The sequence below is a fragment of the Thermobia domestica genome, chromosome 16, assembly GCF_964235325.1.
Source record: "Thermobia domestica chromosome 16, izTheDome1.hap1.1, whole genome shotgun sequence".
In the NCBI taxonomy this organism is placed as follows: Eukaryota; Metazoa; Arthropoda; class Insecta; order Zygentoma; family Lepismatidae; genus Thermobia; species Thermobia domestica.
Genome location: NC_137469.1, coordinates 108,980,268 through 108,992,335, shown reverse-complemented (window position 1 = coordinate 108,992,335; position 12,068 = coordinate 108,980,268). Strand labels below are relative to the sequence as shown.

The following is a 12,068-nucleotide window of genomic DNA, read 5'->3' as shown; positions in this document are numbered from 1 at the left end:
ATTCTTCCTCTTGCAGAGGTCCTTCAGTTGAGCGCCAGAGTGACTTACGAATGTAAATTATGGGTGAAACCTCTTGTGTTAATATGGAATATCGCTTATAATTGCGTATTTTTCATGACATTGCCTGTGAAGTTCAGTTGAGAACGAGTTCGACCAAAAATGATGTTGATAGCTGCTGCGCAAGAAAATAATTCATGACAGTGCAAATAGAAATCTTACCCTTAAATCTGGATTCTGTCCCTTTTATCCATTTCCATGTTAGCTGCCGCTAATCAAAAAACTTCCATGTATCATTTCTTCAGCTAATCATGTCGTCTTTATGTAGCAATAATTCAATTATTGAGGTTAATCTCGTCCATCCAGTGAAATCGCTTTAACCTTTCAATGTGTTGTGCTTGTCAGTTTCCTCGAGATACGATTGCTTTCCCAACATCATCCCAAACATTTTGTCTTTTTTTAAAAGTATGTTCAATATTATTCTTTCGTCTTCCTTTCCTAACGTTTCTTAGATTTTTCTTTTCACCCAAGCTAGTTTTCTCTATTAATCTCTACATGTATGTTCCGAAAGCAACTATTTTTCACATGAAACATTTGATGTGTCATTCAAACATGCACAAACGTGTTCCGTCGTCTTAAATGTTTCTTTCGACATTCCCATCCTTTCTTTTATCTTACATTGAACTTCAAATCTTCGTTAATAATGCTGTCAGGGTACTTTGCTCCTCGTCAGTCTATGTTTTCTGATACATGTATATAAAGTTTTCCCAAGAAATTCAGTTCAAATCCCGCAATAAGAGCCATTCTTCTGCAAATCGAGTATAATTAATCTTTCTAACTTCTGCTGACACTGTGTGTTCCCTATGTAGACCCTTCGTCACGATTTCTTCCAGATAACCTACTAGACAACCTTGGTGAAAGGCATTCCAGTTAAGTTCACTTAATTTTTACTCTTCTCTGTCAATCTTCCAGTATTCTTTTTGCTACTTTTGATGTTAATTGGGATTAAGGGGATATTAATAATGTAATCAGTAAGTTTGAACCAGTGAAAATATTTAAATTGTCAAGTTAACGTGCTTATACATGTAATTGTAAATTCAAGTCATTTATTTGAGAATAATGTTAAATATGTTTCATTTTTAAAGGAGCTGTTATTTACCAGTATTCAAGAGGGAAGGTACGACTTTCCGGAAAGGGAGTGGATGAGTATCTCAGAAGATGCAAAGGACTTAATCCGTAGGTTACTAGTGAAAGAAGCAAGCCGACGTCTTTCAGCAGATAGTGTGTTGAATCATCCGTGGGTTCAAGGAATGGGTTCAGCAACTCAACTTATTACGCCACAAGTTATCAGAAGGTAAGCAACATCGTTCCTAAATTATTAGTATTACGTTCGTTAAGACTCAGTGTCGCTTCTGTAAAGCAGTATTCCTCGATATTCGGTGAGAATTTGTACATTGATTGGGGTAAACGAAACAAGAATGAAAAAAGTGAGTTTTGAAGGGGTATCATAGTTTTCACTGAACTACGAAGTAACCTAATAGATGTATGGGATCGCGGTGGCTCAGTGGAAGAGCGTTCTCTGGTACGTTCGATCCCTGGTTCGATCCCAGCTCACAAAATGGGTTTCGAGGTGGACAAACACCGTACGTTTCTTTTCTCTAGAATTTCTCCGCTTCCTCGTCCTTTCGTCATTACACCATTTCGTTCATAATCAAATCATCTCCCTTAGCCTCGGAACATAGCCGTAGCATGTTAACTAAATAATTACAATAATACATGCATTTCCGAAATTTATTTATTTATTTATGTATTGGTAAGTCGCAGTATTTTTATGAAAATGCTTTTACATTTCATACTACTTGATTATAATTGTATCCCAAAACGATAATGGAGAAGATGGATGAATGAAAATATTCTTGGAAGTATTCTTTTACTTTCAATGCAGAATTGTTCGAAATTTACATAAATATCAGTAAATATTTCTATACTTACATAAGGTCGTATGCAAGTGTGTAAAGTGTATATTATTATTATTATTATTATTATTATTATTATTATTATTATTATTATTATTATTATTATTATTATTATTATTATTATTATTATTATTATTATTATTATTATTATTATTATTATTATTATTATTATTATTATTATTATTATTATTATTATTATTATTATTATTATTATTATTATTATTATTATTATTATTATTATTATTATTATTATTATTATTATTATTATTGATGATGATGATGATGATGAAGAAGAAAACTGGAAGATATCAATAATCGAATATTTATGTGAATGGAACGTCCACTTCCACAGAAATATCCCTAATCAATCTGAAAAGCCCCAGATTGTAAAATATTGCTAACATAGCGTAACTGCGGAATATGAAACCTAGGGTTTCACGTATCTATCGTATATCTTAATGAAATCTATACGATGTACAAGGCTTGAAAAATCTTGCTTGCAAGTAGTAGTCAGACAATTAATCTACTAGCCACACCATTTTGTAGTCACATGTTGGTACAAATAAACAAATATCACTTTAGGACGCAGTAAACATGTCAATATATACTGCTGAAAAAGGATATGTAGTTGCTGTGAACAAGGATACATAGTCGCAAGCCAATGCAGGAGTAGCACTCTGAACAAAATATATTGCGGATCACAATTTTTACGCTTCACGATGTCTAGTTATTTCGTTTCATTCAAACGGGATAGCGTAAGCAGTTTTTAAAGGACAACGGCGTACGGGCGAGTATTCATCTGCCAAATATAAAACACAGCTAGAACTACGTTTGTGTCGAAACCACACTACTGCAGCACTAGTGCCACTCTTTGGCAGGAAACAATAACAATATTGACAACTATGTAGCACTGTACAGAAGCTGAGTCGAAAGAAACGATCGTTCACGGTGGTGCATTGCAATATTACATTTTTTTTTGTTTGTTTGTTTGTTTGTTTGTTTGTTGTGTGGATTAAAACACGTTTTTGATTGATCAAAATTACTCGCCAAATGTAAAAAAAGTACTCATCACTAGCAAGCAGGCGAGTGCATATTTCAAGCTCTGACAGTGTATATATATGAACTTCTTAATTTTTCTGTTTTTTGGAAAGCGATAAAAGAGTTCTTTGCCAAGTGCATGTTGTGTTTATCAAGCCTAAATTAATTGACATTGAGCAACTATATTGTTCCGCAAGAGTTTTCAGCATAAAGCATATAATATGTATTAGAAAGTTTAAATAACCTCAGGAATGAGCAATACACACAAACACAACACTTGATAGCTCAAGTCGCAGAAGGGCTATAGAAAATTTAATTTTGCCATTGCTTGTATATTTAGTATAGTAGCAGAAATCGAAAGAATATTAGGAATAGCAGTGTAGTCGTCTTTGTTAAAATTGAGGGTTTTTTCAGAAATGTACTTTAATATTTTAAAATATGTAGTTACTTATTTTACTTGTTAGGTGTACATCTCATATTGAGTCAATTTAGTGCATATATTTTCTTTAGAGCATATTTAAACCAGGTATGGTGTGTGACGAAAAAGGGAACAATAACTGGTAGGCCACTGGGAATTATAATACCTAGGTAATGTATGTCATTCTGTTACACTATGCAACTGTATTACTTAGAAATATAATATATATAATTTAAATTCTCGATATGTTTTATTTACAGGAACAACAGCGCTAAGGAATTGTCTGCTTTTGCGGAGAGTGCGATGGCTGTGAATAGAGTCGTTCTCCAACATTTTAGCATGAACATGGATTTCCGCCACTTGTCAGAGAGTGATGAGAGCACGACTGGAGAAGGGCCCCTAATAGGATCTCCGTCATTGCAGACGCCACCTTTTGGATTGTCTCCGCCCAGCGAGTCTAAGCTTCTCCAGCGAAGGCTTAAAGCTCAGAGCCTCAAACAAGATGCCATTGCTTCACCCAGTGGCTGATTCCCACAGGCTTACAAAATACTCAGGGTTTATTTTTAATTTTTTTTCTTCTATTCTCCCAACGGAGAAAAGAAAAAGATCGAGAATTGTGTGATTGTTAATTTGCTGTTAACGGACGAAGTTTATATACTGGAGCCGTTACGGTAATCATTGCGGGGTGTGAAGTTGGAAATTGGTTGAAGGAATTTGTTTATTAATAATAGCTTTCGTAAGCACTTAACTGATACATATATATCTATATAAGATCATCATCCTATAATGTTAACAAGAGTGCTTGATATTGCAACCAATTTTGTAGTTTGTCCAAAAGAAAGAAAAAAAAAGTGTGCAAGTGGGACCACTTGTACGTACAAGAAGGCTGGAGAAGGTTGTACAAATTTGTACAAAGTATTTTTTTCCTCTTATTTTACAAAGAATCATAATAGTTAAGAATATTCCTCTCTAATTGTAAGATTTGTAATCGTAACACTTTAGAAAAGGTACCAGTCTTAAAAAAGAAAATAAACAGAAAACCATAAATATACTTCGAAAAGGATGTATGGGGATTGAACGGGAGGGAAGGGTTATTTAGCTCAATTATGGTACCTTCAATATTTTTTCCCCTTCTTTTTATATCATAGCATTAAGTTAACTATACCCTAGTGCTCAGCTACTTCGGAAACCATTGATCTGGGCTTTGGGGGGTATCTAGTCTCGTAAGCGTGAGGTGTGTTTGAATATATATAAACTTGTGTGTGAGGAAGAGCATATGTGTATATGGTTTTCAGAATGCAAAAGCTACATAAATATCTACGATATATATATATATATATATATATATATATATATATATATATATATATATAAATAATAGATTATAGTTGTAAATATGGCTAATAGGAAAGCCAGTCATCTCTCTACTTGTGCTTTTGGCATTTTCGTTATTTTTTTTACTGCAGTGCCATATTGTACCGTGTGTGGTATTAATTTAAGAAATACAAGAAAAAATCACTTGTGAGCTGGTGTGGGGTCCACCCGTTTACTTAACATACAGTCTCGCTTGCAGATGTTTTATTTCGTTTTCCATTCTTTTTTTATGTTAATTATTTTTCTGCTTCTTGCAATGGAAAAAAAAAATAGAGAAGAAACAGCACTTTTATCTGTGATAATGTGGATAAAGCACAGGGGGGAGAGAGAGTTGCATGTATGTGCGTATGTATGTTTTGTGTGTGTGTGTATGTAAAAGTATGTGTTGTAAGAGAGAGAATGACTGATATGTATATATACAAAAAAAGAAAGAAAGAAGTAAAAAAAAAATTGTTATTTTGTTTTTATACTGTTAGACGTAAAGCCTAGTCTCACTTTGAAGAATAGGGCTAAAGTAACAATTAAAACATCGCGTATGGCTGAAAACAATAATGCTGTTATAGGAGTGAGGCTTTGTGCATTGCATTAGTTAAATGAAAATGAAAAAAAAAAAATATGAGAACTGTTCATACCATTATGAATATGAGTAAATAATAATATTAAAGGTATATAAATATATACATACATACATATATAAGAATATAGCTCACATTGTTACATCAGTGTACAAGTTATAAAATTTATATATAAACAATGAAATTACCAGAAGTAGTATTAACACATATTACTAATTTTTGTTTTTATTTTAAAATATGTTTTGGATACGAAGTCTCCTTAACAAACATGTAGTTATTGAAAATGTGCATCATTACATTTGTTTCATAGAAAAGGAAAGTCCTTGTTTACCGGTATCTTAACATCGTGTATATTTTACAAAATACATTTCAGAGTGTATAATAAAATTAGGAAATAAAATAGCGTCATTTTTTAGTTTCTAAACAGGAAGTACCGGATATTTTGTTTTGATTTTTTTCCTTTGTAATTAAAAAAAATAAAAGATCTGTCTCAAGAAATGATATACCTGAAAAAGCTGTATCTTGAAGAAGCTATTTTAACTGTCCAAAATGAAGCAAAATTTGATAAATAAAGATATAAAAAGGATATGGTTGTGTGTTCATTTATCATTATTATTTTATTTTATTAAGTAAACGTGTAATGCAGATAAGTGAATGTGAATTACTAGATACTGGCTGAAGAAATTGGCAAAACTCTTAGTATATATATAGAAATTCTTAGAAACCAGTTCTGCAATCCTATGCAGTAAGTAAGAGAGTAAAAGATGTAGTGGAGAACTAAAATATAGTACAGTTTGAGTATTCACGATGTCGGTCGGCAATCAGAGCTGGTTTTCTTATTTGAAATATGGGGCAATAGCCATTAGGCACGAGGGTAAGCTGCGGATGTCTGTAAACACTTCTGGCTACAGAATTCGGATTTTTGAGTCTTTATTCAAAACATTACTAGCATCATTGCACGGAAGAAAGCAATCAACTTGATACCTACTTTAGAATTAAAACAGATTATCAAATAAGCGAGAGTAGCTTTGAAAAGTTATTTTTTCCCGAAGTGGTACAGTTGTAATGTCAAATTCATGAAATTCCCCAATAACTACAATATTTGTTTGCTGCTTTCACCAAAGAAACTGCTCCATAGTGTATAATTCCAGGTGATTACATCTGTACCCAAGTGGAAAAAAAAACTAGTATGAAACTGCTGGTTTTGATATACGTCTACTAATTGCTCTTCAAAGTCTGAACAAAGATCTTATGTAATTCTGTTCTGTTTCTTATATACATATATATATAATATAATAATTCTAATCATTGTCAGTTGTTACTGGCTTGGAAGAAAGCCATTGCGAATTCTGCAGTTGTTAGGTTAAAAAAGATTATTACGTATTGTCAATACTGCACTCAGGGGGGGGGGGGGCTGAGGGGGCCCGGGCCTCCCAGAAGCTCATGCGGGCCCCATTATTGTATTTGTAACTTTGCAATATTTGGCATAATTTGAATGCAATTTGTCTTAAAATTCTCATATATGCTTTCTGCATCTGAATGCCCCCTCCCAAAAAAAAAAAAATTACAGAGAAATCGGCGCCCTTGACTGCAGTTACTATTTTTAAAAAAGGTTAATTCAATTCTACAGCTATTAGCTTAAAAGATTACGTATTGGCTTTTTTATTTTTTATTATTATTATTATTATTATTTTTTTTTTTTTTTAGTGTGTATGTAGGATGTTCCATATACAACGCGTAATGTGAAAATTTACAAAAAAAGGTAAAGCTCATGAAAATAGTTGCATTTTACTTACACGTAATTAGTAGCATTTCATTTATATATGAAATATGTCAGGTGCAAGTCTATACCTATCAAGTTTGCGTGTCCACAAAAGTAAGTGATAAATCTCTCGCAAATCTTTGTTCCGGTGCCTCTGAATCACGCTTGTAACTCCCACTTTCAGCTCCAAAGGACTGCGTGATTTGAGGTCGTACCACCAATTCTACAAACCCTATTACTATCCATTTCATAAAGATAGGCCCCTGACTTCGCGGTGCTGCCGTGACGTCCAGTCAAAACTTATATTTCATTGTCGTACCTCGTTGGAATTGCTGGAATGTTGTCTTTTCAATACTTAAGACATAAAAATTTTCTTTGTACTATGTAGTGAGAAAAAAATACAAATTAATGAAAAAGTGCGTATTTTTTCGTACTTTTTTGGTAGATCAATGTTTATAGAGCTATATCTCAGAAAAGAGATCACGTGAAATAATTTCCTGTGTACAATATGTAGATGCATCCATTAATTATAAGTTGTGAAAAGTTCATTTGTCATCACTTGATATTTTTTGTGTAATTAAAACAAATGTACGACGCTCTGATCTCCTTTACCATGGTAGGTAGAGAAACGTACAAAACACTGTTCGAAAATTTGGAAGTCTAGTGTTCCAAATATTTGGAACTATTAACAAAAAAGGGTTTAGTTGGTAGAGTATGTATTTTTTTAAAAAAAAATGTTCACTTCAACATATTCTCTGCGTTAAGCGGTGAGCCATGTTGCAGCCCAATCTTTAAATTCCCCGCGCTTATATAAAGAAACAGCATACAGTAAATGGAAGTGCGGCAACGCTGTCGTGCAGTGTTGTCGCGTTCAGGAAGCTTGTAGCGCGAAGCCTACTTCATAAGAATGTAATAGGAAAAAGTATTTATTATAACCTTTCACAACATCATAAAAATATTAATGCATATACACTCATGTCCAAAATTATTGTCGCATGTCTATAAATATGTTATTGTAGGAATATAATTTGATAACGAATTCGCCTGGTATTTCTTATAATGTTAGTATGTGTATAATCGGCAAAGACATGTAGGCTATGTGGAAAATTTCATGTCAAAAGAGCAGTAAATAAGAACTAAAACGAAACTAAAATTTTCTTATCCATTTAGCAACATTTTGTTTTACTCATGCTAATTTTCGTATTCTTTTCCTATGAAATTTACCACAAATATACATTTCCCGACTCTACATATAGTATCAGTATTAAAAGTACCCTGCAAAATCATTATCAAATTATATTCTTACAAGAAGACAGTTATAGATATGCGACAATAATTTTGGACATGAGTGTACACATCTCAATGTAATTGAAATAAAACGTTGAAGTAACACATCCAAAAACTCATCTCTTAATCTATTTACTTCATTCACTTTCGTCATAGCTTTGTTGACTCATCGCTGCTCCTGCTATCTTCCCTAATATTTATAAACAATGGCTCCATTTCTACCTCAAGATCTATCAGTATACACACTCTCCAGCTTACGAACATGTTAAAGGTTAAAAAGAAATGTAGTGTTGTAGCCTTGGCAATCACGTGTTCACCCAAGTTCTGCGATCAATTCCCCTGCCGAATGTACAGTAACACAGAATGGGTCCTTTGTTTTCTTACAACGAAAGAAAACAATGCAATTAGTAGGTGACGAGGGCTGTATTTGCGTCTAATCACGTTGCACTGATTAAGTCTTCAACACTTCCCTTCGATTCGTAGGCGTCAAAAACTTACACACGCACTCATATCATATGGGTTCATTGCAATGAGACGGACGAATGGGCATTTATATTTTCGTGAGTATATCTTGTGCTTTTTTATTTAAAAAAAATGGATATTCCTTCACGAGCGGCGGTATTACAAAAAGAGGCAAAATGTTTAGCGATAATGAAATTGCAGGACTGATGAATGACTCCGACTCAGACAGTTATGAGTTAGTAATTAATAGGCCTAGTAAGGACATTGATTATTCTGTGCTCAGTGGCGTATCCGGGAGTGAACAAGATAGTAACTCTGTTTCAAGTAAACCTGAAGCTGCGCCGAAAAAAAAAAAAAAAAAAAAGTCATTCCTATTCAAAAGCAGATTCTAATGTAGCTTGGAGCTCTTAGATCTGAAAACAGATTTTCTGTGAAGTGTAAACTCAATATTACATGTCAACTAAGGTTGTATCATATAATAAACTTTGTGCGTGTTTTTGTTTCTGTACAGGTGTATTTTGTACTGCGTGCAATAAGTGAAGAACTGACAAAAAGCAACAAATTTTCGAAGACCATCACATGCAAATCCAAACAAGATAAGAGTTCGCTTTTCTAATTTTGAACACTTGGTACATTTACTGTATATCCTGTTAATTTCTAAGAAATTGGTTTAAAATCTGTGGAGACATTACATTTTAAAAATATATCTAAAAAGTGCCGGACAGTGTGCGTGACAAGTTTAAATACCCGTCCGGCTGAGAGTGTATACGCGTCAGGAAAATGTGGCAACGTAGTACTCCGTATAAACTGCGATAGCGAAGGGCGCAAAGCAGAGAAAATCATAATGTCATATTTGTAATTGTTTATCTTTTAAAACAAGTCAAAACAGTTTGGTTGAAAAAGCTACTTTAAGATCTTTCTAAAAGTTTTTTCAGATTGTTAATACACCGCAGCAATTCAGAGATAATGATGTCTCACTTTTTGCTGAATAACAAGAAAATTACTACGTGTTGAGTAATGAAATTTTCAGAACTTGCAGGTAATATATGCATCTACATATCGTGCACAGGAAATTATTTCATGTTATCTCCTTTCCGAGATATAGTCCTATAAACATTGATTTACCAAAAAATACGCACTTTTTCATTAATTTCTATTTTTTTCTCATTATACAGTACAAAGAAAATTTGTATGTCTTAAGTATTGAAAAGACAACATTCCAACAATTCCAACGAGGTACGACAATGCAGTATAAGTTTTGACTGGACGTCACAGCAGCACCTCGAAGTCAGGGGCCTATCTTTATGAAATGGATAGTAGAATTAGTCTCAGGATGTAAGATAACATGACGTTACCAACCATTCCTCACATACGTCTTCATAAGAACACGTTACGTAATAAACTACTTCATTGAAAACGAAAGAAAGAAGAAAAATCGAATCACGGGTGAAACTTCATTAATCGGAGTGACAAGTAGATAATAATGGTGAGAACATGTCTGTCAACTTCAAAACTAGACAATCGCCCTTTACATCTGGCATCCTATATGGAACACACTTTATATAAACGTGGGCGGAAAGAGAGATCCATGACGAAAACATCGGTGAACGGGATTCTCAAACTAGAATTCGTGGAGCAAAATTCTATCAAACCCTTCAAAGTTTTGACTTCAAATTTTTACTTGAACTGTTTTATGTTGTAGGATCAAGATAAGAAATCTTGTTCAACATCATACAAAGGAAAATGCGTGATGTAAGTTACTGCAAAAAGGAAATAGATGACTTTGAAGAATATCTAAGATCATTGAGAGACAGTTTCGATTATATTTAGTAAAATATGGAATAACCTGAAGAGAGACACCTTTCAGAAAGATCAAGGTAATTGAAGTAAGATTTGACCTCCACCCTAAAAAATCGTTGCAAATGCCTATGCCTATAGTTTGAAATGGTTGATGCGGGGAAAGAAAAAAGTACTAGATTTTCTGATATTGAAAAACTAAAGGTAGTTGTAATATCAACAACCGGTAACAATCGTCGAAGTGTCACGCCACGCCACTGGTCCTGGAAGGCCATGGATTTCATCGCGGTAGAACTTGGTGGGCCGTGAAGCGAAGAAGGAATCAAGTGCATTTTGTAGAGATGCAAGGGCTCGGAAAAAAACCGGCTTTTTTGAAAAAAAAACTAGGTTTTTTCTGCTTCGCTTTTTTGCTTGGGAAATTTTGGGCTTTTTTGAAAATTTTGCTTTAAATTAATAATGCAGACTTTGTTTCACTTCTCCACAACAAAAAACTCATTTAATTAGTGGTTGATGCATATAATAATATGAAACCTCGAAAATAAACCATGAATTTCAAAAAGATTTTTTTAAAATTCTTAACATATTTACATTATGAATTCCAAGGGATTAACCAATATATGTAATAATATTTTAACTTCTTATATATTTGGTCTAGGAATTAATTCGTGCGGGTGGACAAGAGATGGCGCAACGAACGGAGCGTCCCACAGTTCCGTGTATCCACACATGTGTTGCAAACCCCTGTCATCGCGTATCGTTCGTAGTATAGGGCAGTGAATTAAAGCGTCAACAACACCAGTTTGTAGTTAAGTGAACATGGCGCAATTTGTGCCTGATAAAGTGTTTTTGCGGTGTGTCCTGCTGCATTACTTTAACATGCAGAAAAGTGCGACTGAAAGTCATCGTATTTTGGTGGAAGTGTATGGTGACCATGCTCTAGCTGAGCGAACGTGTCAGAAGTGGTTTGCACGGTTTAGAAGTGGTGATTTCGGCTTGGCAGACCAAGAGCGAGCTGGACAGCCAAAAAAATTTCAAGACGAAGAATTGACAGCATTGCTCGAGCAGGATTCGTGTCAAACGCAGGAACAACTTGCAGCAGCATTAGGCGTTGATCAAACAACAGTCTCCAAACGCTTGAAAGCCATGGGAATGATTCAAAAGATGTCACATTGGGTTCCACATGAATTGAAAGACAGAGACGTTGAAAGACGAAAAACCATTTGCGAATTGCTGCTTCAACGACAGAGCAGAAAGGGGTTTCTGCATCGAATTATTACGGATGATGAGAAGTGGATCCATTACGAGAACCCTAAACGAAAAAAGGCCTGGGTGAAACCAGGTGAACCAGGTCCATCACAACCAAAACGAGATATTCACTGTGC

At 34.1% G+C, this 12,068-nt stretch overlaps 1 protein-coding gene across 5 annotated transcripts in view; it reads left to right on the top strand.

The window, feature by feature from the left end:
* Nucleotides 1-5,964, top strand: part of LOC145673333 (MAP kinase-interacting serine/threonine-protein kinase 1-like) — a 244,304-nt gene extending 238,340 nt beyond the window's left edge. For all 5 annotated transcript variants that reach the window (XM_081742935.1, XM_081742936.1, XM_081742937.1 and 2 more), the window contains 2 exons: nucleotides 1,143-1,351; nucleotides 3,690-5,964. In XM_081742935.1, coding sequence (XP_081599061.1) covers nucleotides 1,143-1,351; nucleotides 3,690-3,957 — 477 coding nt within the window. In that variant the 3' untranslated portion in view covers nucleotides 3,958-5,964. The remainder of the gene's footprint in view (nucleotides 1-1,142; nucleotides 1,352-3,689) is intronic.
* Nucleotides 5,965-12,068: the final 6,104 nt, after the last annotated feature.